The 26922-nt window shown below is 44.6% G+C and overlaps 1 protein-coding gene across 1 annotated transcript in view; it reads right to left on the bottom strand.

Moving 5' to 3' along the window:
- The window catches only part of LOC138504877 (aminopeptidase Ey-like), a 170436-nt gene that overhangs the window by 93956 nt on the left and 49558 nt on the right, over positions 1–26922 (bottom strand). The window contains exons 7-9 of the mRNA XM_069625289.1: positions 18139–18282; positions 16473–16538; positions 16160–16225 (exon numbers count right to left, since the gene is read on the bottom strand). Of these exons, the coding sequence (XP_069481390.1) occupies positions 16160–16225; positions 16473–16538; positions 18139–18282 (276 nt within the window). The remainder of the gene's footprint in view (positions 1–16159; positions 16226–16472; positions 16539–18138; positions 18283–26922) is intronic.

The raw sequence follows: 26922 nt of genomic DNA, 5'->3' as shown, positions 1-26922 counted from the left end.
CAAGCTGATGTTTTTTCCACACTCGAAAATCTAAAAAGTATTCCTGAGAAAAATGTATTTATTGTAGGGTTAGGGATTCGTTTGAGTATAATGTGGAATAGATTAAATGATATAGATCTCCCACAAGGGTTATGGGATTTGAACGCCTTAGCATTGTCCAGAGATACTGTGGAGAAGGTATATGAGCATGTTGAGAGGATTTTTGAGTATAGGAAGGAGTTGGAAGAGTTACAGAATGAGGAAGCAGATGGTGATAGTTTAGGTATTATGTTCTTACAGAAACGGTTTTCTCCTCGCCGTGAATTAAAAGGTGAGGAAGCGCGAATTTGTACAAAGGATGAGATAAGATGGATTTAGGATATGTCAATAACTCCAGATGAAGTATAAGACACATATGGTGAGTATACGTTAGAAATGCAAAGGAAAGTGTTACAGGTTATGGTAGAATACCTGCAGAATGAGTGTGTAAAAAGAAAGATTTGTTGTCCCGCAGAATTGTTGAGTGTTTATAAGAGAGCCTTTTCGATTGATACTTCTTCGACTGCCTTAGCGCTCGATTTGGCTCTGTTGCTTAGTAATCGTTCAGAGCTACCTACTTCTCAGTTGCCTATGAGAGAGGTCCCTCCGACATTTGTCCCAAAAGTTGAGATTGCGGCCGATGCTGCACAAGGAATACTCGCGGTGGACATTCCTGCACATTATGTATCACAGTTCGTTCACGTCCCATTTTCAAGACAGGAAGTGAACACCATAAAGCAATCTATTCCCGATATAAGAAAGAATCCGACGGGGTTCTATAAAGAAATAGAGTCGGTCTTACAATCATCGGTATTCACCTTAAGTGATATTGATTTATTATTTCCCGTACTCCTGCCAGTTGATTTGTGGAAACAGATTAGGACTGTAGATGATGTACCTGGGTTAGGAGATACATGGGATAACATGGTTAGGCTCAACAGAGAAAGACCAGCTGGTGAGCGACCGCCTCAAGTGATATTAACTTTGCCTGATAGGATTATTGTAAAATTAAAAACTATTGTTCCTGAAAAAAGAATCATTTGGGACAAGCTTACGGTCTGTGTCCAAGGAAAGTCTGAGGGTGCTACCGATTTCTTCAATCGGTTTGAACAGGTATTTTCAGATTTCAGTGGACAAGACTTAGGCACAGAGTCAGGGAAAAGGCTTTTTGTCGAAAAATGTGTACGTGGATTGCTGCCTAACATCCAGTTACAGATTATGGCTTCCGAAAGCGCTTGGCAGGCAAAGTCTCAATCAGAAGTACTGCACATGGCTCAGTACTATGAAAATCGTTTGAATAATGAAAAGGAAAAACTTGAGAAAAAAAAGGGTGACCTGAAAACAAAAGTCCTATTACAACAGATTTTTAGAAACCCTAGAGGGGGTAATCAATTTAGAGGTCAGTACGTTCCACAGGGAAGTACGCCCCTGGCTCCGGTAACCATTAACCAGTGTGCCTATTGTCGACAGGAAGGTCACTGGCACGCACAATGTCTGACCTTGCAGCAAAGGTCATTTGGGAACAGGGGTAGACGATCCAGAGGTCGCCCAGGTGCAGGGGGCCCTGGCAGAGGTCAGTTTGCACCAGAATCACAGCAACCTCCTTCACAGGATAAACAAGTTTCGAATGAGGATAATAGAAACATTTTTGATCACCCTTCTGCCGCGTAACTCTCTGAAGAGCTTCCTTTTGATGACATTCTGTTTCGTTAGCATTGCCCGAAGCAGGATTTGGAACCGACGCCTATTCCCGTTGACCTCAAAAACGCGTTTTTCAGTATTCCCATACACAAGGATAGTAGGTATTTGTTCGCGTTTACCTTAGGTGGAGGCTCGTTCACATTCACTTGTGCACCACAAGGGTACACTGAGAGTCCAAGTATTTATAGTAGGGCACTAAAAGAGCAGCTCAATACCCTCGAGTTGCCTACTACTTGCACGTTACTACAGTATGTAGATGATCTCCTCTTGGCTGCTGATTCAGAGAGTGCCTGTAAAGAAGGCACCATGTTGTTGCTTTGTCATCTAGCAAAACATGGCCACAAAGCTTCACTCAAAAAATTCCAATATTGTTGTCAGGAGGTCTCCTATTTAGGCTATCTCCTGTCAAAGGAGGGAAGACGGTTGACACCTGAACGAATTACAACTATTTCTGGCATGTCTGTCCCAAATACGCAGAAGGAAGTTAGAGCCCTGATAGGTATGGCTTCTTACTGTAGATTGTGGATCCCTACCTTTTCGTTAACGATCGTTAACGATTAAACCAATGCTGGCTTTGACAAAGAATGGCATTTCTTTGCCATTGCCATGGACTTTGGAACACCAGACAGCATTTGTCTTGCTCAAAACCGCGCTGTGTTCGGCGCCGGTTTTAGGAACTCCAAATTATGAAAAGGCCTTCGTGTTGTATGTGCATGAACGTGATGGATGTGCTTTGGCTGTGTTAACGCAGGAACATGGAGGTAAGAATAGGCCGTGCGGCTATTTCTCATCCGCCCTTGATCCTGTTGCATGCGCTTTGCCGAGATGTTTGAGAGCTGTCGCTGCTGCTGCTGCGTCTGTAAAACAGAGCGAGGGAATGGTCCTTGGTCATGCGTTAACCCTAATGGTATCTCACTCTGTAGATATTTTATTGAATAGAACTCAAACATAACACCTCACTTCCGCACGATTGACAAGATACGAATTGATCTTGTTTGCTCCACACATTCAAATTTAGAGGTGTTGTGTATTAAATCCGGCTGAACTTTTACCTGTCCCGCAGGATACTGTTGATAGTGACGAAACATCACACGAATGCCTTTATACGACAGAACAAGAGACTAAAGGTAGAATCGATTTGAAAGACACACCTTTGAATAGCCCACAAGGAGAGCTATTTTGTGATGGCTCTTGTTTTAAACTTCCGAATGGTACATCCACGGCTGCTTATGCCGTCACTACTTTAAGTACGATTCTAGAAACCAAAAGAATTATGCATAATTCCGCACAGGCCACAGAAACTATAGCATTAACTCAGGCTTGTGAACTTTCTGAAGGGCTTACAGTAAATATATATACCGACACTCAGTATGCCTTTGGGGTAGTTCACAACTTCGGTAGACTTTGGAAAGAACGAGGATTCTTGACCTCACATGGCACAAAAATACAGCATGGCACTTTAATAGTGCAATTAGTTTCAGCTCTCGCACTCCCTGTTCAGTTAGCTATTATAAAATGTATAGCACATCAAAAGGTTACAGATGATATAGGAAAAGGGCATGCTTTCGCTGATCAGATAGCTAAAGAAACTGCCACTGATTTTAGTTCAGAAATGTATGCTGTAAGAGAAATTGTAAATGTTTGCACTTTTGGTGAAAGTATCGATTCTGAAAAAAAAACATGCCCAAAGTGCCGGATTAGTGGAAAGGCATAACAGCATTATAAAGAACAAGCTCGCTAAGACGTGTGCTGGCACCAAGTTAAAATGGCCGGACGCCTTACCGATCGTGTTGCTGTCGATGAGAACAACCCCTCAAACTAAGACTGGGCTCCCTCCCTTTGAGGTGGTAATGGCGAGGCCTGCTAATATTTGGAGTATGCCAAAAAGTCGCTTGTTGCGGGTTATAGAGAATGTGCTTCATTCAGATTACTGTAACCAGTTGACTAGAAATCTGTTTTCAATTTATCACCAGGTGCGAGAGGTATTACCTGTATGATACGAGGGTCCTGGTCACAGTCTACGACCGGGGGACTGGATCCTCACGAAAGCTTTCGAGAGGTCGTCTTGCCTTGCACCTCGGTGGAGGGGTCCCTACCAGGTCCTGCTAGTCACCCAGACTGCTGTGCGGGTAGCGGGGCATAAGAACTGGATCCACGCGACACACACCAAACGGATCCCGCAGCCCGTGCCATACGATACAGAAGACACAGAATCCCTTTCCGTTGCTGTAACCAACGTGCCTGAAACAGCAACAACCGACAAGAGAGTATCGAAGACCATTCCAGAATTCATAAGGCCAGACAAAACAGCCATCTTGTCTCCGCACTCTCCAACAGTGGTACTTCCGGATCAATCATTTTCTGACCCCATTTCCGTTCACTCGTCACATCCAGTGGGAAGTGACGACATACTGCTATCCGATCCTTCGGCACCGGAAATTGTGAAATATAATTTACGTCCAAGAAAATAGACGTACGGCACGGTTTTTGACTGTGCGATTGAGGAAATCATTTGAGGGCCTGCCTTTTGGCCAGACTGTACGAAAGGATTCTGTTGGCTAAGGGTTGTGGGAAAGTCATTAAGAAGACGCGCGACTGGAGTCGCCAGCAAACGAACAATAGGTGTTTTTTCGATTGAAGACTACAATGCCTGCACCCGCTACCTCTCGTACCGAACTTTTAGATAAATATGTGACTAGCAGAGATAATGATCAAGCAAGAAATGGGACCCCGAAAGTGTATTGTTGTCTTTTTGTAATAATAACTGGGTTTTTAGTAACTATTGCTTTTGGGTTATGGTATCTGGAGGAAGCATATCCGCTAGAGGACTTTTTACCTGTTGAAAATGTATCTGTTTTCCCCACTCCTTCCGTGCAATTGCATACCTTGTCGCCTAGAGATTCTTCGCATAGACGGAACTATCAGAATAATACTCTTTTGTTAATAATGAATGCCACTCATGCAATTTTGAATAGGACCAACTGCTGGATCTGCTCGCATCTACCGCAACATGGGGATAAGGGGCTAGGTTGGTATATTCATCCTTTACCTTTGACAACTGCTTGTTATGCTTCTCTTAGAGCACTATTCTTTGGCCGATGGAATGATAGCATCTCAGGGAACTTTGATGGTACAAATTTGAATAGTTTTGAAAAACGTGTTTTGATGCCCCTGGGATGCTCGCTTTTTGCAAATAGGAGTAAGCCAAACGTTGCTTCTGTTAGGCCCTCTGATAGAATGTCTCTTCCTTTTCAGTCTTTGATCTCTTTCAAAATGGCTCCTATAGGCAATAAGGATGCCACGCCCCATCTTATTCTGTTAAGCATAGCCCCGATTCAGTATCTTTCTGCATACAGTGGAATGGAACACGGTCAATGGGTAATTTTAGAAAATGCGCCAATGTTGCGAATTTGACTAGTGAGAACAGACCTCTGTATGTAGGTGAACCTGTCTATTTAATTTGCGGTAATGTGGCATTTCCATGGTTGCCCAGGGATTGGCAAGGAACTTGTTATTTAGGGATTCTATTACCTGGGGTATTTATTGCCAGTACTGCAGAAATTTCAAAGACTCGTCCACGACGAGGTGTAAAGGGGGATACTCCAGCGCAAACTCTAGGAGACATCATGAAATCCTTTGTGCCATTTTTTGTGCAAATTACGAATTCAGAAGATATCAGGGGACTAGCGAGAGTATTGGAGAGAACCATCAACCGGACCACTGACATACTCTATAATATGACGTTAGAACAGAAAGCGATAAGATTAGTAGCTCTTCAGAACCGGATGGCATTAGATGTCATTCTGGCAGAGCGTGGAGGAGTATGTAAATTAGTGGGGTCCGCTTGCTGCGTTTACGTACCAGACTCCTCTCCAACAATCTTTAGGGCGATCCAAAATCTACATGTTCTTAGTTCAGAAGTACATTCCTGAGGGAAATTGGGAACTTAGTGCATGGTTTTTTGGACCTCCTACGGTCGTGGGGATGGAAGTTGTTTTCGGCCCTGCTGATTATCTTGGGTAGTTTTCTGTTCCTTTGTTGTTGTATACAGTGTCTCCCTGGTATATGTTCAGTATTAGGGGGGTGTTGCGCGCAAGCAACAAGTTTATTAGGGCATAAAATATACGCCCCAGATAAGGTTTCCAAGGAGTATGTGTTGAAAGAAACTCTAGTGTCTGATCTAATGGCAATAGATATGTCTGACAATGATTCGGGGTGCATAGATGTTGAAATGTGGAGTTAGTCGTAAAGTGATTGGAAGTAGTTTAGCGCTTGGCATAGGCCAAAAGGAGGGTTTGTTAAAACTGATATAATATTGTTTCATCCTCATTGTATATGTTGGCCTATGCCCAGTCGCTTTGTGAGGAAATCCGTATTGCAAGGTCGTGACCTTAAGTGAATCAAGCCCCCATTTTAGGTTAAAGCCGCCATTTTAGTTTATCGTGCAAAGTCACCCTGTGGCCTAAAATGGCCGACCTGTGTTCTCTTGTTCTTGCTTTAACCTCTTCAAACTCTGTAGGAGAGTTAATGTCCAACCTGCCTGCAGGCTACATGTTAGGGTCATGTAGACCTTGTCCTTTGTTGACCTCAGGATCAGGGGATTACTGAATCTGTGATGTTAACCTACAAGTATATAAGAACAATAACGCTATTTGAACACGACATGAGAAACATCTGTTTGACCTATATTAAAACAAATGTGTAAAGAGTGTAAAGTTAAACCCAGAGAATAATAGTGTTTGTTAGCAAATGTATTAAAAAGTAAACCGCATGCACGAGATATGTAAATTAGGAACGAACCTGGCGCGACCCTAGCCCAGTACATGATTAACTTGTAGGAGGCTGGATATCGTTATAAAGAAACTGTATAACTACGCTGATGTCCAGCTAGCAATTCCTGTTCACTGCTCACATTGAACCCTGCTGGTGGTCTCTGTGATGTACTGATGGCCAAATAGCTATTTGTGTACTTTGTTTTGTAAACTGTTCAGAATTGCAATAAAGATTCTGGGAATCTTTACAAGCCTGTGTTGGTGTATTTCTCTTTGCATGGAGTAAAAGCCTTAATATTGTATTTTCTGATTCCACAGTATAGTTCACACTGGTAATAAGTAATGCTTGAGCTTGAGTAATGCTTGAGCTTGTATAGTAAAAATAATGACAGGCTTCACACTGGTAATGAATAATGCTTGAGCTTGTATAGTAATAATAATGACAGGCTTCACACTGGTAATGAGTAATGCTTGAGCTTGTGTAGTAATAATAATGACGGGCTTCACACTGGTAATGAGTAATGCTTGAGCTTGTATAGTAAAAATAATGACAGGCTTCATACTGGTAATGAGTAATGCTTGAGCTTGTATAGTAAAAATAATGACAGGCTTCACACTGGTAATGAGTAATGCTTGAGCTTGTGTAGTAATAATAAAGACGGGCTTCACACTGGTAATGAGTAATGCTTGAGCTTGTATAGTAAAAATAATGACAGGCTTCACACTGGTAATGAGTAATGCTTGAGCTTGTGTAGTAATAATAATGACGGGCTTCACACTGGTAATGAGTAATGCTTGAGCTTGTATAGTAAAAATAATGACAGGCTTCACACTGGTAATGAGTAATGCTTGAGCTTGTATAGTAAAAATAATGACAGGCTTCACACTGGTAATGAGTAATGCTTGAGCTTGTATAGTAATAATAAAGACGGGCTTCACACTGGTAATGAGTAATGCTTGAGCTTGTATAGTAAAAATAATGACAGGCTTCACACTGGTAATGAGTAATGCTTGAGCTTGTGTAGTAATAATAAAGACGGGCTTCACACTGGTAATGAGTAATGCTTGAGCTTGTATAGTAAAAATAATGACAGGCTTCACACTGGTAATGAGTAATGCTTGAGCTTGTGTAGTAATAATAATGACAGGCTTCACACTGGTAATGAGTAATGCTTGAGCTTGTATAGTAATAATAATGACAGGCTTCACACTGGTAATGAGTAATGCTTGAGCTTGTATAGTAATAATAATGACAGGCTTCACACTGGTAATGAGTAATGCTTGAGCTTGTATAGTAATAATAATGACGGGCTTGACACTGGTAATGAGTAATGCTTGAGCTTTTATAGTAATAATAATGACGGGCTTGACACTGGTAATGAGTAATGCTTGAGCTTTTATAGTAATAATAATGACAGGCTTGATAATGACGGCCTTCACACTGGTAATGAGTAATGCTTGAGCTTGTATAGTAATAATAATGACAGCTTTACACTGGTAATGAGTAATGCTTTAGCTTGTATAGTAATAATAATGACAGCTTTACACTGGTAATGAGTAATGCTTGAGCTTGTATAGTAATAATGATGACGGGTTTGACACTGGTAATGAGTAATGCTTGAGCTTGTATAGTAATAATGATGACGGGCTTCACACTGGTAATGAGTAATGCTTGAGCTTGTATAGTAATAATAATGACAGCTTTACACTAGTAATGAGTAATGCTTGAGCTTGTATAGTAATAATAATGACGGGCTTGACACTGGTAATGAGCGCTTGACACTGGTAATGAGTAATGCTTGAGCTTGTATAGTAATAATAATGACAGGCTTGACACTGGTAATGAGGAATGCTTGAGCTTGTATAGTAATAATAATGACGGGCTTGACACTGGTAATAAGTAATGCTTGAGCTTGTATAGTAATAATAATGACGGGCTTGACACTGGTAATGAGTAATGCTTGAGCTGGTATAGTAATAATATTGACAGCTTTACACTGGTAATGAGTAGTGCTTGAGCTTGTATAGTTCACACTGGTAATGAGTAATGCTTGAGCTTGTATAGTAAAAATAATGACAGGCTTCACACTGGTAATGAATAATGCTTGAGCTTGTATAGTGATAATAATGACAGGCTTCACACTGGTAATGAGTAATGCTTGAGCTTGTGTAGTAATAATAATGACGGGCTTCACACTAGTAATGAGTAATGCTTGAGCTTGTATAGTAAAAATAATGACAGGCTTCATACTGGTAATGAGTAATGCTTGAGCTTGTATAGTAAAAATAATGACAGGCTTCACACTAGTAATGAGTAATGCTTGAGCTTGTGTAGTAATAATAAAGACGGGCTTCACACTGGTAATGAGTAATGCTTGAGCTTGTATAGTAAAAATAATGACAGGCTTCACACTGGTAATGAGTAATGCTTGAGCTTGTGTAGTAATAATAATGACGGGCTTCACACTGGTAATGAGTAATGCTTGAGCTTGTATAGTAAAAATAATGACAGGCTTCATACTGGTAATGAGTAATGCTTGAGCTTGTATAGTAAAAATAATGACAGGCTTCACACTGGTAATGAGTAATGCTTGAGCTTGTGTAGTAATAATAAAGACGGGCTTCACACTGGTAATGAGTAATGCTTGAGCTTGTATAGTAAAAATAATGACAGGCTTCACACTGGTAATGAGTAATGCTTGAGCTTGTGTAGTAATAATAAAGACGGGCTTCACACTGGTAATGAGTAATGCTTGAGCTTGTATAGTAAAAATAATGACGGGCTTCACACTGGTAATGACTAATGCTTGAGCTTGTGTAGTAATAATAAAGACGGGCTTCACACTGGTAATGAGTAATGCTTGAGCTTGTATAGTAAAAATAATGACAGGCTTCACACTGGTAATGAGTAATGCTTGAGCTTGTGTAGTAATAATAAAGACGGGCTTCACAATGGTAATGAGTAATGCTTGAGCTTGTATAGTAATAATAATGACAGGCTTCACACTGGTAATGAGTAATGCTTGAGCTTGTATAGTAATAATAATGACGGGCTTCACACTGGTAATGAGTAATGCTTGAGCTTGTATAGTAATAATAATGACGGGCTTGACACTGGTAATGAGTAATGCTTGAGCTTTTATAGTAATAATAATGACGGGCTTGACACTGGTAATGAGTAATGCTTGAGCTTTTATAGTAATAATAATGACGGGCTTGACACTGGTAATGAGTAATGCTTGAGCTTTTATAGTAATAATAATGACAGGCTTGATAATGACGGCCTTCACACTGGTAATGAGTAATGCTTGAGCTTGTATAGTAATAATAATGACAGCTTTACACTGGTAATGAGTAATGCTTTAGCTTGTATAGTAATAATAATGACAGCTTTACACTGGTAATGAGTAATGCTTGAGCTTGTATAGTAATAATGATGACGAGTTTGACACTCGTAATGAGTAATGCTTGAGCTTGTATAGTAATAATGATGACGGGCTTCACACTGGTAATGAGTAATGCTTGAGCTTGTATAGTAATAATAATGACAGCTTTACACTAGTAATGAGTAATGCTTTAGCTTGTATAGTAATAATAATGACGGGCTTGACACTGGTAATGAGCGCTTGACACTGGTAATGAGTAATGCTTGAGCTTGTATAGTAATAATGATGACGGGTTTGACACTGGTAATGAGTAATGCTTGAGCTTGTATAGTAATAATGATGACGGGCTTCACACTGGTAATGAGTAATGCTTGAGCTTGTATAGTAATAATAATGACAGCTTTACACTAGTAATGAGTAATGCTTGAGCTTGTATAGTAATAATAATGACGGGCTTGACACTGGTAATGAGCGCTTGACACTGGTAATGAGTAATGCTTGAGCTTGTATAGTAATAATAATGACAGGCTTGACACTGGTAATGAGGAATGCTTGAGCTTGTATAGTAATAATAATGACGGGCTTGACACTGGTAATAAGTAATGCTTGAGCTTGTATAGTAATAATAATGACGGGCTTGACACTGGTAATGAGTAATGCTTGAGCTGGTATAGTAATAATAATGACAGCTTTACACTGGTAATGAGTAATGCTTGAGCTTGTACAGTTCACACTGGTAATGAGTAATGCTTGAGCTTGTATAGTAAAAATAATGACAGGCTTCACACTGGTAATGAATAATGCTTGAGCTTGTATAGTGATAATAATGACAGGCTTCACACTGGTAATGAGTAATGCTTGAGCTTGTGTAGTAATAATAATGACGGGCTTCACACTGGTAATGAGTAATGCTTGAGCTGGTAATGAGTAATGCTTGAGCTTGTATAGTAAAAATAATGACAGGCTTCACACTGGTAATGAGTAATGCTTGAGCTTGTATAGTAAAAATAATGACAGGCTTCATACTGGTAATGAGTAATGCTTGAGCTTGTATAGTAAAAATAATGACAGGCTTCACACTGGTAATGAGTAATGCTTGAGCTTGTGTAGTAATAATAAAGACGGGCTTCACACTGGTAATGAGTAATGCTTGAGCTTGTGTAGTAAAAATAATGACAGGCTTCACACTGGTAATGAGTAATGCTTGAGCTTGTGTAGTAATAATAAAGACGGGCTTTACACTGGTAATGAGTAATGCTTGAGCTTGTGTAGTAAAAATAATGACAGGCTTCACACTGGTAATGAGTAATGCTTGAGCTTGTGTAGTAATAATAAAGACGGGCTTCACACTGGTAATGAGTAATGCTTGAGCTTGTATAGTAAAAATAATGACAGGCTTCACACTGGTAATGAGTAATGCTTGAGCTTGTGTAGTAATAATAAAGACGGGCTTCACACTGGTAATGAGTAATGCTTGAGCTTGTATAGTAAAAATAATGACAGGCTTCACACTGGTAATGAGTAATGCTTGAGCTTGTGTAGTAATAATAAAGACGGGCTTCACACTGGTAATGAGTAATGCTTGAGCTTGTATAGTAATAATAATGACAGGCTTCACACTGGTAATGAGTAATGCTTGAGCTTGTATAGTAATAATAATGACGGGCTTGACACTGGTAATGAGTAATGCTTGAGCTTGTATAGTAATAATAATGACGGGCTTGACACTGGTAATGAGTAATGCTTGAGCTTTTATAGTAATAATAATGACGGGCTTGACACTGGTAATGAGTAATGCTTGAGCTTTTATAGTAATAATAATGACGGGCTTGACACTGGTAATGAGTAATGCTTGAGCTTTTATAGTAATAATAATGACAGGCTTGATAATGACGGCCTTCACACTGGTAATGAGTAATGTTTGAGCTTGTATAGTAATAATAATGACAGCTTTACACTGGTAATGAGTAATGCTTTAGCTTGTGTAGTAATAATAATGACGGGCTTCACACTGGTAATGAGTAATGCTTGAGCTGGTAATGAGTAATGCTTGAGCTTGTATAGTAAAAATAATGACAGGCTTCACACTGGTAATGAGTAATGCTTGAGCTTGTATAGTAAAAATAATGACAGGCTTCATACTGGTAATGAGTAATGCTTGAGCTTGTATAGTAAAAATAATGACAGGCTTCACACTGGTAATGAGTAATGCTTGAGCTGGTATAGTAATAATAATGACAGCTTTACACTGGTAATGAGTAATGCTTGAGCTTGTACAGTTCACACTGGTAATGAGTAATGCTTGAGCTTGTATAGTAAAAATAATGACAGGCTTCACACTGGTAATGAATAATGCTTGAGCTTGTATAGTGATAATAATGACAGGCTTCACACTGGTAATGAGTAATGCTTGAGCTTGTGTAGTAATAATAATGACGGGCTTCACACTGGTAATGAGTAATGCTTGAGCTGGTAATGAGTAATGCTTGAGCTTGTATAGTAAAAATAATGACAGGCTTCACACTGGTAATGAGTAATGCTTGAGCTTGTATAGTAAAAATAATGACAGGCTTCATACTGGTAATGAGTAATGCTTGAGCTTGTATAGTAAAAATAATGACAGGCTTCACACTGGTAATGAGTAATGCTTGAGCTTGTGTAGTAATAATAAAGACGGGCTTCACACTGGTAATGAGTAATGCTTGAGCTTGTGTAGTAAAAATAATGACAGGCTTCACACTGGTAATGAGTAATGCTTGAGCTTGTGTAGTAATAATAAAGACGGGCTTTACACTGGTAATGAGTAATGCTTGAGCTTGTGTAGTAAAAATAATGACAGGCTTCACACTGGTAATGAGTAATGCTTGAGCTTGTGTAGTAATAATAAAGACGGGCTTCACACTGGTAATGAGTAATGCTTGAGCTTGTATAGTAAAAATAATGACAGGCTTCACACTGGTAATGAGTAATGCTTGAGCTTGTGTAGTAATAATAAAGACGGGCTTCACACTGGTAATGAGTAATGCTTGAGCTTGTATAGTAAAAATAATGACAGGCTTCACACTGGTAATGAGTAATGCTTGAGCTTGTGTAGTAATAATAAAGACGGGCTTCACACTGGTAATGAGTAATGCTTGAGCTTGTATAGTAATAATAATGACAGGCTTCACACTGGTAATGAGTAATGCTTGAGCTTGTATAGTAATAATAATGACGGGCTTGACACTGGTAATGAGTAATGCTTGAGCTTGTATAGTAATAATAATGACGGGCTTGACACTGGTAATGAGTAATGCTTGAGCTTTTATAGTAATAATAATGACGGGCTTGACACTGGTAATGAGTAATGCTTGAGCTTTTATAGTAATAATAATGACGGGCTTGACACTGGTAATGAGTAATGCTTGAGCTTTTATAGTAATAATAATGACAGGCTTGATAATGACGGCCTTCACACTGGTAATGAGTAATGTTTGAGCTTGTATAGTAATAATAATGACAGCTTTACACTGGTAATGAGTAATGCTTTAGCTTGTGTAGTAATAATAATGACGGGCTTCACACTGGTAATGAGTAATGCTTGAGCTGGTAATGAGTAATGCTTGAGCTTGTATAGTAAAAATAATGACAGGCTTCACACTGGTAATGAGTAATGCTTGAGCTTGTATAGTAAAAATAATGACAGGCTTCATACTGGTAATGAGTAATGCTTGAGCTTGTGTAGTAAAAATAATGACAGGCTTCACACTGGTAATGAGTAATGCTTGAGCTTGTGTAGTAATAATAAAGACGGGCTTTACACTGGTAATGAGTAATGCTTGAGCTTGTGTAGTAAAAATAATGACAGGCTTCACACTGGTAATGAGTAATGCTTGAGCTTGTGTAGTAATAATAAAGACGGGCTTCACACTGGTAATGAGTAATGCTTGAGCTTGTATAGTAAAAATAATGACAGGCTTCACACTGGTAATGAGTAATGCTTGAGCTTGTGTAGTAATAATAAAGACGGGCTTCACACTGGTAATGAGTAATGCTTGAGCTTGTATAGTAAAAATAATGACAGGCTTCACACTGGTAATGAGTAATGCTTGAGCTTGTGTAGTAATAATAAAGACGGGCTTCACACTGGTAATGAGTAATGCTTGAGCTTGTATAGTAATAATAATGACAGGCTTCACACTGGTAATGAGTAATGCTTGAGCTTGTATAGTAATAATAATGACGGGCTTGACACTGGTAATGAGTAATGCTTGAGCTTGTATAGTAATAATAATGACGGGCTTGACACTGGTAATGAGTAATGCTTGAGCTTTTATAGTAATAATAATGACGGGCTTGACACTGGTAATGAGTAATGCTTGAGCTTTTATAGTAATAATAATGACGGGCTTGACACTGGTAATGAGTAATGCTTGAGCTTTTATAGTAATAATAATGACAGGCTTGATAATGACGGCCTTCACACTGGTAATGAGTAATGTTTGAGCTTGTATAGTAATAATAATGACAGCTTTACACTGGTAATGAGTAATGCTTTAGCTTGTATAGTAATAATAATGACAGCTTTACACTGGTAATGAGTAATGCTTGAGCTTGTATAGTAATAATGATGACGGGTTTGACACTGGTAATGAGTAATGCTTGAGCTTGTATAGTAATAATGATGACGGGCTTCACACTGGTAATGAGTAATGCTTGAGCTTGTATAGTAATAATAATGACAGCTTTACACTAGTAATGAGTAATGCTTGAGCTTGTATAGTAATAATAATGACGGGCTTGACACTGGTAATGAGCGCTTGACACTGGTAATGAGTAATGCTTGAGCTTGTATAGTAATAATAATGACAGGCTTGACACTGGTAATGAGGAATGCTTGAGCTTGTATAGTAATAATAATGACGGGCTTGACACTGGTAATAAGTAATGCTTGAGCTTGTATAGTAATAATAATGACGGGCTTGACACTGGTAATGAGTAATGCTTGAGCTTGTATAGTAATAATAATGACAGCTTCACACTGGTAATGAGTAATGCTTGAGCTTGCATAGTTCACACTGGTAATGAGTAATGCTTGAGCTTGTATAGTAATAAAAATGACGGGCTTGACACTGGTAATGAGTAATGCTTGAGCTTGTATAGTAATAATAATGACAGCTTTACACTGGTAATGAGTAATGCTTGAGCTTGCATAGTTCACACTGGTAATGAGTAATGCTTGAGCTTGTACAGTGACAGGACACTATGGGATGGATTACATGCACTGTTTGGCTGCTGGTATTTTTCTAGGTGAGTGGTAGATGGGGGGACTGTAAATGGCGCATCATGTCACATAACAGCCATGTTTCACTGCTCTTATTTCTCGCGAGTTTATTTTTGCAGGGAACAGTCACCATCAGTCAGTGGCAAACCCCGAAACGAGGCCCTTTGCGAGCTGGTCAAGCTCTGCCTTGAGTAAAATCCCCGCACATCCATGTGCTACATGTGTCCTTGTGTTGCTAGTGATCTGGTGCCCTGATACAGCCCACCACTAGATCACCGCAAAGGCCCACGAATGGGATCCTTCCCACGTCCCTGTGGAATGTGTCCAGGGGGCGGGCGGGCGGGCGATGTGAGGTTGTGTTGCATCTACACTGGGCCGGTGCTGGGCTGACACCCCCACCCCCACGGCCTGATACCTGCACCTGAGCCAATGTAAACAGTGCGCGTTGGCATCTTGCCCCGAGACATACATTTCAGGCAACCATCTGATCGGGACACAGCGTTTACAATGGGGCTACCATTTAACAAACAACTGCATTCTGGGTACTCTGGGTCAACTTCAATTTATCACATGATATTAAAGGTTTACTAAACAGTCCATGGATGGACAACCCGTGCTCTGGTGAAATACTGAGTCTACTTGCCCTCCAGGTGGTGTTGAAATTCCCCACCCACGCAGACATGAGCTGCTTGTAAGAGAGCCCCCAGCAGGAAGGGACACATGTTCACAATGTAAGCACTTAGATTCTATGCCATGAACACAATCTGCTGAACCTCCCAATCCTCTCACCAATCCCCTCATCAATCCCCTCACCAATCCCCTCCCAATCCCCTCACCAATCCCCTCACCAATCCCCTCACCAAACCCTTCACCAATCCCCTCCCAATCCCCTCACCAATTCCCTCACCAATCCCCTCACCAATCCCCTCCCAATCCCCTCACCAATCCCCTCACCAATCCCCTCAAAATGCCCTCACCAATCCCCTCCCAATCCCCTCACCAATCCCCTCACCACGCACCTTTTGCAAATGGATCCACAGGTCGTTGTAGATTGTGTTTCCATATTTGAATGTGTCGAGATACGACTGTAAGAAAAACAAAAACAAGCCTTATCAGCATGGCAGTGCCCACATCTCTCGTAGTTTCACATTTAGAACAAATCCTTAACATGGGCACAATCATTATGCTTAAAATTCCCCCCCCCCACTCCTCATTTAATCTGTTTACATCAAAGCCATTTCTCCACCAAAAGAAGAGCCTGGGCAGGGGCAGTAGTGGGTTAATACTGCATCATTGGTTCCTCTTTCATGCACGTGTGTGTCGTATACTTACACTCAGCCCCTGGACAAACACCGGTTCAGTCAAAAATTCGGCAAGCATCCGAATCACGGAAGCTCCCTGCGTTAAAATAGAAAAAAAACAGGAAATGGTGAAACAGAAGGAGAGGGACGAGGAGGAGAGGGACGAGGAAGAGAGAGACGATGAGGAGAGGGACGAGGAAGAGAAGGACGAGGAGGAGAGGGACGAGGAAGAGAGAGACGAGGAGGAGAGGGACGAGGAGGAGAGGGACGAGGAAGAGAGGGACGAGGAGGAGAGGGACGAGGAAGAGAGAGACGAGGAGGAGAGGGACGAGGAAGAGAGGGACGAGGAGGAGAGGGATGAGGAAGAGAGAGACGAGGAAGAGAGGGACCAGGAGGAGAGGGACGAGGAAGAGAGGGACGAGGAGTAGAGGGACGAGGAAGAGAGAGACGATGACCAAAATGTCACACGACGAGAGCGAGAGGTGCGTGCGCCATTGGCAGCCAACCCTCCCGTAGCAGGCATTTTTAAATCATACGCGATCTCATGTATTGGTAGCAATATAGTAAAATAAATATAATAATGCATTTTTTGAAATTAATGGAGCCCAACGAACAGTGTGATTATAGCTCAGAAAAACAATGTCCTTACACTGCAGCAGGTCCATGATTGTACTGTAGCAGAACCATGTTTGTACTGTAGCAGATCCATGCTTACACTGCAGCAGATCCTTGCCTCCACTGCAGCAGATCCATGCTTCCGCTGCAGCAGATGCATGCTTATACAGCAGCGCTGCAGCAGATGCATGCTTATACAAGAGCAGACCCATGCTTGTACTACACCAGATCCATGCTTACACTGCAGCAGATCCATGCTTACACTGCAGCAGAACCATGTTTGTACTGTAGCAGAACCATGTTTGTACTGTAGCAGATCCATGCTTACACTGCAGCAGATCCATGCTTATACTGCAGCAGAACCATGTTTGTACTGTAGCAGAACCATGTTTGTACTGTAGCAGATCCATGCTTGCACTGCAGCGGATCCATGCTTGTACTGCAGCAGATCAATGCTTATACTGCAGAAAACCCATGCTTATACTGCAGCAGAACCATGTTTGTACTGTAGCAGATCCATGCTTACACTGCAGCAGATCCATGCTTATACTGCAGCAGAACCATGTTTGTACTGTAGCAGATCCATGCTTACACTGCGGCAGATCCATGCTTATACTGCAGCAGAACCATGTTTGTACTGTAGCAGAACCATGTTTGTACTGTAGCAGCTCCATGCTTGTACTGCAGCAGATGCATGCTTATACTGCAGCAAACCCATGCTTGTACTTCAGCAGATCCATGCGTCCACTGCGCAGATCCATGTGCCCCTAAAATGTGTCATGACTTGAACTTTGCTTTGTGTTTTGTGGCCAAACAAGTTAGTTACTACATTTCTGGCTACAGAGATTATCCCACATTTCTCTGCCCATTTTTCTTTCTTGGTTACTTCAATGACTGTTGTCAGATGTTTTCCCTGCTTGAACCTCAAAGCCGAGGACTTGTTGATGTCAAGATTTTAATTCGACAAAGATTTTAATTCGATAAAGACCCAGGCAGCCTTTTTAGACTAACAAGCTCTGGTGAAAGGTTACTTAAGCTGCTACTTTCAGTCGGGTTGAGCAAGGGTGGGCTGGGGCCATTACCTTGCTGTATGTGATGGAATCGAAGAGTTGACTGATGTCGTGAGGCGTGTTCACCTCATCTTCTTTCGAGGAGAGGGGGTGGGAGGAAGCCAGAGCGTCAATCCCCATGACTGCGTAGACCTCATTCTGCACCATCAAGTCCTTCTGCAGGAAGAGAGGAGATCAGAAAACAGTGTTACTAGGTGGCTACATGTGGCAAATGATGCTTCAATGCATGACCCGAGCAGATTCATAGCACTACATGAGCAGCTTCATAGCACTACCTGAGCAGCTTCATAGCACGACCTGGGGAGCTTCCTAGCACGACCTGAGCAGCTTCATAGCACGACCTGAGCAGCTACACAGCACTACCTGAGAAGCTTCATAGCACGACCTGAGCAGCTTCACAGCACTACCTGAGCAGCATCATAGCACGACCTGAGCAGCTTCACAGCACTACCTGAGCAGCTTCATAGCACGACCTGAGCAGCTTCACAGCAAGACCCGAGCAGCGTCATAGAACGACCTGAGCGCTTGATAGCACGACCTGAGCAGCTTCATAGCACTACCTGAGCAGCTTCATAGCACGACCTGAGCAGCTTCACAGCACTACCTGAGCAGCGTCATAGAACGACCTGAGCAGCTTCATAGCACGACCTGAGCAGCTTCATAGCACGACCTGAGCAGCTTCATAGCACTACCTGAGTAGCGTCATAGCACGACCTGCGCAGCTTCCTAGCATGACCTGAGCAGCTTCATAGCACGACCTGAGCAGCTTCACAGCACTACCTGAGCAGCGTCATAGCACGACCTGAGCAGCTTCACAGCACGACCTGAACACCTTCATAGCACTACCTGAGCAGCTTCACAGCACTACCTGAGCAGCGTCATAGCACGACCTGCACAGCTTCCTAGCACGACCTGAGCAGCTTCATAGCACGACCTGAACAGCTTCACAGCACTACCTGAGCAGCTTCACAGCACGACCTGAGCAGCTTCATAGCACTACCTGAGCAGCGTCATAGAACGACCTGAGCAGCTTCATAGCACTACCTGAGCAGCTTCACAGCATGACCAGAGCAGCTTCACAGCACTACCTGAGCAGCGTCATAGAACGACCTGAGCAGCTTCATAGCAGGACCTGAGCAGCTTCATAGCACGACCTGAACAGCTTCATAGCACTACCTGAGAAGCTTCACAGCACGACCTGAGCAGCTTCACAGCACTACCTGAGCAGCATCATAGAACGACCTGAGCAGCTTCATAGCACGACCTGAGCAGCTTCATAGCACTACCTGAGCAGCTTCATAGCAGGACCTGAGCAGCTTCATAGCACTATCTGAGCAGCTTCATAGTACGACCCGAGCAGCTTCATAGCACTACCTGAGCAGCTTCACAGCACTACCTGAGCAGCTCCATAGCACGACCTGAGCAGCTTCATAGCACGACCTGAGCAGCTTCACAGCACTACCTGAGCAGCTTCACAGCACTACCTGAGCAGCATCATAGAACGACCTGAGCAGCTTCATAGCACGACCTGAGCAGCTTCATAGCACTACCTGAGTAGCGTCATAGCACGACCTGCGCAGCTTCCTAGCACGACCTGAGCAGCTTCATAGCACGACCTGAGCAGCTTCACAGCACTACCTGAGCAGCATCATAGCACGACCCGAGCAGCTTCACAGCACGACCTGAACACCTTCATAGCACTACCTGAGCAGCTTCACAGCACTACCTGAGCAGCTTCATAGCACGACCTGAGCAGCTTCACAGCACTACCTGAGCAGCTTCACAGCACTACCTGAGCAGCATCATAGAACGACCTGAGCAGCTTCATAGCACGACCTAAGCAGCTTCATAGCACTACCTGAGTAGCGTCATAGCACGACCTGCGCAGCTTCCTAGCATGACCTGAGCAGCTTCACAGCACGACCTGAGCAGCTTCACAGCACTACCTGAGCAGCGTCATAGCATGACCTGAGCAGCTTCACAGCACGACCTGAACACCTTCACAGCACGACCTGAGCAGCTTCACAGCACTACCTGAGCAGCGTCATAGCACGACCTGCGCAGCTTCCTAGTATGACCTGAGCAGCTTCATAGCAAGACCTGAGCACCTTCATAGCACGACCTGACCACCTTCATAGCACTACCTGAGCAGCTTCACAGCACTACATGAGCAGCTTCACAGCACTACCTGAGCAGCGTCATAGCACTACCTGAGCAGCTTCACAGCAAGGCCTGAACACCTTCATAGCACTACCTGAGCAGCTTCACAGCACTACCTGAGCAGCGTCATAGCACGACCTGCACAGCTTCCTAGCATGACCTGAGCAGCTTCATAGCAAGACCTGAGCACCTTCATAGCACGACCTGAACACCTTCATAGCACTACCTGAGCAGCTTCATAGAACTACCTGAGCAGCTTCATAGCACTACCTGAGCAGCTTCACAGCACGACCTGAGCAGCTTCACAGCACTACCAGAGCAGCATCATAGAACCACTTGAGCAGCTTCATAGCACGACCGGAGCAGCTTCATAGCACGACCTGAGCAGCTTCATAGCACTACCTGAGCAGCATCATAGAACCACTTGAGCAGCTTCATAACACGACCGGAGCAGCTTCATAGCACGACCTGCGCAGTTTCATAGCACGACCTGAGCAGCTTCATAGCACGACCTGAGCAGCTTCATAGCACTACCTGAGCAGCGTCATAGCACGACCTGCGCAGCTTCCTAGCACGACCTGAGCAGCTTCATAGCACGACCTGAGCAGCTTCACAGCACTACTTGAGCAGCGTTGTAGCACGACCTGAGCAGCTTCATAGCACGACCTGAGCAGTTTCATAGCACTACCTGAGCAGCTTCATAGCACTACCTGAGCAGCTTCATAGCACGACCTGAGCAGCGTCATAGCATGACCTGAGCAGCTTCATAGCACGACCTGAGCAGCTTCACAGCACTACCTGAGCAGCTTCACAGCACTACCTGAGCAGCGTTGTAGCACGACCTGAGCAGCTTCATAGCACGACCTGAGCAGTTTCATAGCACTACCTGAGCAGCTTCATAGCACTACCTGAGCAGCTTCATAGCACGACCTGAGCAGCGTCATAGCATGACCTGAGCAGCTTCATAGCACTACCTGAGCAGCTTCACAGCACTACCTGAGCAGCTTCACAGCACGACCTGTGCAGCTTCACAGCACTACCTAAGCAGCTTCACAGCAAGACCTGAGCAGCTTCATAGGACTACCTGAGCAGCTTCACAGCACGACTTGAGCAGCTTCACAGCACGACCTGAGCAGCTTCATAGCACGACCTGAGCAGCTTCATAGGACTACCTGAGCAGCTTCACAGCACGACTTGAGCAGCTTCACAGCACGACCTGAGCAGCTTCATAGCACGACCTGAGCAGCGTCATAGAACTACCTGAGCATCTTCATAGCACGACCTGTGCAGCTTCACAGCACTACCTAAGCAGCTTCACAGCAAGACCTGAGCAGCTTCATAGGACTACCTGAGCAGCTTCACAGCACGACTTGAGCAGCTTCACAGCACGACCTGAGCAGCTTCATAGCACGACCTGAGCAGCGTCATAGAACTACCTGAGCATCTTCATAGCACGACCTGAGCAGCTTCATAGCACTACCTGAGCAGCATCATAGCACGACCTGAGCAGCTTCATAGCACTACCTGATCAGCTTCATAGCACGACCTTAGAAGCATCATAGCACGACCTGAGCAGCTTCATAGCACTACCTGAGCAGCGTTATAGCACTTCCTGAGCTGCTTCATAGCACTACCTGAGCAGCTTCATAGCACGACCTCAGCAGCTTCATAGCACTACCTGAGCAGCTTCATAGCACTACCTGAGCAGCATCATAGCACGACTTGAGCAGCTTCACAGCATGACCTGAGCAGCTTCATAGCACGACCTGAGCAGCGTCATAGAACTACCTGAGCAGCTTCATAGCACGACCTGAGCAGCTTCATAGCACGACCTGAGAAGCATCATAGCACGACCTGAGCAGCTTCATAGCACTGCCTGAGCAGCGTTATAGCACTACCTGAGCAGCTTCATAGCACTACCTGAGCAGCTTCATAGCACGACCTCAGCAGCTTCATAGCACTACCTGAGCAGCTTCATAGCACTACCTGAACAGCATCATAGCACGACTTGAGCAGCTTCATAGCACTACCTGAGCAGCGTTATAGCACTACCTGAGCAGCTTCATAGCACGACCTGAGCAGCTTCATAGCACTACCTCAGCAGGTTCATAGCACTACCTCAGCAGCTTCATAGCACTACCTGAGCAGCTTCATAGCAAGATCTGAGCAGCTTCATAGCACTACCTGAACAGCTTCATAGCACTACCTGAGCAGCTTCATAGCACGACCTGTGCAGCTTCATAGCACGACATGAGCAGCTTCATAGCACGACATGAGCAGCTTCATAGAACGACCTCAGCAGCTTCATAGCACTACCTGAGCAGCTTCATAGCACTACCTGAGCAGCGTTATGGCACTACCTGAGCAGCTTCATAGCAAGATCTGAGCAGCTTCATAGCACCACCTGAGCAGCTCCATAGCACTACCTGAGAAGCTTCATAGCACGACCTGTGCAGCTTCATAGCACGACCTGAGCAGCTTCACAGCACTACATGAGCAGCGTCATTGCACTACCTGAGCAGCTTCATAGCACTACCTGAGCAGCTTCATAGCACTACCTAGCAGCTTTATAGAACGACCTGAGCAGCTTCATAGCACTACTTGAGCAGTTTCATAGCACGACCTGAGCAGCTTCACAGCACTACCTGAGCAGCTTCATAGCACTACCTGAGCAGCTTCACAACACTACCTGAGCAGCATCATTGCACTATCTGAGCAGTTTCATGGCACTACCTGAGCAGCTTCATAGGACTACCTGTGCAGCTTCATAGCACGACCTGAGCAGCTTCATAGCACTACCTGAGCAGCTTCATAGCACGACCTGAGCAGCGTCATAGCATGACCTGAGCAGCTTCATAGCACGACCTGAGCAGCTTCACAGCACTACCTGAGCAGCTTCACAGCACTACCTGAGCAGCGTTGTAGCACGACCTGAGCAGCTTCATAGCACGACCTGAGCAGTTTCATAGCACTACCTGAGCAGCTTCATAGCACTACCTGAGCAGCTTCATAGCACGACCTGAGCAGCGTCATAGCATGACCTGAGCAGCTTCATAGCACTACCTGAGCAGCTTCACAGCACTACCTGAGCAGCTTCACAGCACGACCTGTGCAGCTTCACAGCACTACCTAAGCAGCTTCACAGCAAGACCTGAGCAGCTTCATAGGACTACCTGAGCAGCTTCACAGCACGACTTGAGCAGCTTCACAGCACGACCTGAGCAGCTTCATAGCACGACCTGAGCAGCTTCATAGGACTCCCTGAGCAGCTTCACAGCACGACTTGAGCAGCTTCACAGCACGACCTGAGCAGCTTCATAGCACGACCTGAGCAGCGTCATAGAACTACCTGAGCATCTTCATAGCACGACCTGTGGAGCTTCACAGCACTACCTAAGCAGCTTCACAGCAAGACCTGAGCAGCTTCATAGGACTACCTGAGCAGCTTCACAGCACGACTTGAGCAGCTTCACAGCACGACCTGAGCAGCTTCATAGCACGACCTGAGCAGCGTCATAGAACTACCTGAGCATCTTCATAGCACGACCTGAGCAGCTTCATAGCACTACCTGAGCAGCATCATAGCACGACCTGAGCAGCTTCATAGCACTACCTGATCAGCTTCATAGCACGACCTTAGAAGCATCATAGCACGACCTGAGCAGCTTCATAGCACTACCTGAGCAGCGTTATAGCACTTCCTGAGCAGCTTCATAGCACTACCTGAGCAGCTTCATAGCACGACCTCAGCAGCTTCATAGCACTACCTGAGCAGCTTCATAGCACTACCTGAGCAGCATCATAGCACGACTTGAGCAGCTTCACAGCATGACCTGAGCAGCTTCATAGCACGACCTGAGCAGCGTCATAGAACTACCTGAGCAGCTTCATAGCACGACCTGAGCAGCTTCATAGCACGACCTGAGAAGCATCATAGCACGACCTGAGCAGCTTCATAGCACTGCCTGAGCAGCGTTATAGCACTACCTGAGCAGCTTCATAGCACTACCTGAGCAGCTTCATAGCACGACCTCAGCAGCTTCATAGCACTACCTGAGCAGCTTCATAGCACTACCTGAACAGCATCATAGCACGACTTGAGCAGCTTCATAGCACTACCTGAGCAGCGTTATAGCACTACCTGAGCAGCTTCATAGCACGACCTGAGCAGCTTCATAGCACTACCTCAGCAGGTTCATAGCACTACCTCAGCAGCTTCATAGCACTACCTGAGCAGCTTCATAGCAAGATCTGAGCAGCTTCATAGCACTACCTGAGCAGCTTCATAGCACTACCTGAGCAGCTTCATAGCACGACCTGTGCAGCTTCATAGCACGACATGAGCAGCTTCATAGCACGACATGAGCAGCATCATAGCACGACTTGAGCAGCTTCATAGCACTACCTGAGCAGCTTCACAGCACTACCTGAGCAGCTTCATAGCATGACCTCAGCAGCTTCATAGCACTACCTGAGCAGCTTCATAGAACGACCTCAGCAGCTTCATAGCACTACCTGAGCAGCTTCATAGCACTACCTGAGCAGCGTTATGGCACTACCTGAGCAGCTTCATAGCAAGATCTGAGCAGCTTCATAGCACCACCTGAGCAGCTCCATAGCACTACCTGAGAAGCTTCATAGCACGACCTGTGCAGCTTCATAGCACGACCTGAGCAGCTTCACAGCACTACATGAGCAGCGTCATTGCACTACCTGAGCAGCTTCATAGCACTACCTGAGCAGCTTCATAGCACTACCTAGCAGCTTTATAGAACGACCTGAGCAGCTTCATAGCACTACTTGAGCAGTTTCATAGCACGACCTGAGCAGCTTCACAGCACTACCTGAGCAGCTTCATAGCACTACCTGAGCAGCTTCACAACACTACCTGAGCAGCATCATTGCACTATCTGAGCAGTTTCATGGCACTACCTGAGCAGCTTCATAGGACTACCTGTGCAGCTTCATAGCACGACCTGAGCAGCTTCATAGCACTACCTGAGCAGCTTCATAGCACTACCTGATCAGCTTTGCTAAGTTTCAAGAACTCTTATCACACACTGGGCCTCATTAGGAGGCAGGCTACCACGTAATGAACGGTGCCGGTACGGGACCGGCACTGTTCATTACTGGCTGCCCTATCACGAGGACTGCTGCGGGACCCGCTAAGGAACTCCTGGTCAGACCAGGCGTCCATAGCGGGTCCCTCTAGCAGTCCAGGATGGTAGCAGCGGTACCGTTATGCTACCATCCTCCCCATTCCCGTTGAGCCCTATGGGGATGTACCGTGTCAGGGTTCCGCGAAAGGGATTTACCAGGCCCTCCAAGGTTGGAATGGCCCGGTAAGTCCCCTTTTGTGGGACTCGGACCTGGAACCCGGTATGGAGGCCGCTTTTAGCGGCATGGCTACCTCCATACTCGTAATGAGGCCACTGTGTTTGATAATGATACAATGCTTTCACCACGCAGACGGCCCTGCGTTCCTACTCATGACAAGGTGTTCTGATATGTGGGCCCACCACACGAACGCCCGCGAGGAATCTAGGGCTATAACCAGGAAACCAGACTTCAAAACTAGTTTGCTCCCTTCTGTCCTTATAACCCATGCATGCAAACACAGTCCATTGCGTCTGGGGGGCCAGTTGGCTCCTGTTTTTTCTTTGCATGTTGGTATTTGAGCTTGACTTTCTTTTTTTTGGTAGCTCCGCTTAGTGAGTTGGAACAGGGAGGCAGTGAAGTGCCCACTGGTGTCGGTCGTGGGGATGGAGCGAGTGGGGCGTCTGAGGAGTGTGTTCGTCGTGCATCGGGTAGTAGCGATGCGGGGCGTGCGTTTCGGGTGCGGGTACCTCCTGTTAGGATGAAAGATGATATCTGGGAGGGTGGTTGTGGGTAGTGCGTGCGTGTGAGTTCTCATGGTAAAATGTTGATGCATTGGTTGTTCTCACTTTGTGGGCGTCTCCACAGTATGTTACATTCCAATGTTTGCATTATTCTGTGGTGTTCTTTGGTCACCAAGAAGCATTTTGTTTGAAGCATTTAGTTTGTCAGTTCCTTTCTATTTCTCACAAATGATGTGTTACTTCGGTCTAGTTGTTGTTGTGCGTTTTGTCTGTTATTGCCATTTGCGATATCTCGCTAAGGGGGAGGGGGGGGAGTGTCGTGATGTAACGCTGGCTCGCGATGTTTAAAGGGGAAATCCCAGTATTCCGGGAAATAACAGGACTAAACCACCCCCCCCCCCCAAATGGAACGTAGCCCGTTGGCAGGTATGATCATGGCGGATTTGATTGTTGTCTCCTAGCAGGGTGGCAGGACGATAGTTGTGTTAAAAAGAGGTTCCCACTCTGTCAGCTGAAAAGTCTAATATGGACCTCAAGTGGCCGAATGTTGGTTCATTGGGCTTTGAAGAAACCCAAGGGAATCAAGCAATGGGCCGACCTCCCAGGCTCGGTCATGGCCATATCTTCCCCGTATCAGCCCCTGTCATATTCTCACTTCAGATGGGGTAAGTGGGCTGGAGCCAGGCTAGGACCGGTGCTGTGGTGGTGTCATCTCAGCTACAATCTGACTCTGCGTGACGTTCAGCGACTCACTGGCCCTCCTCACAGCTCAGGCTCTGAGCCCCAACTCAACGTC

This window comes from Ambystoma mexicanum, chromosome 11, assembly GCF_040938575.1.
Source record: "Ambystoma mexicanum isolate Mex_15411 chromosome 11, UKY_AmexF1_1, whole genome shotgun sequence".
Taxonomy (NCBI): Eukaryota; Metazoa; Chordata; class Amphibia; order Caudata; family Ambystomatidae; genus Ambystoma; species Ambystoma mexicanum.
This window is presented reverse-complemented; position numbering and strand designations above follow the sequence as displayed.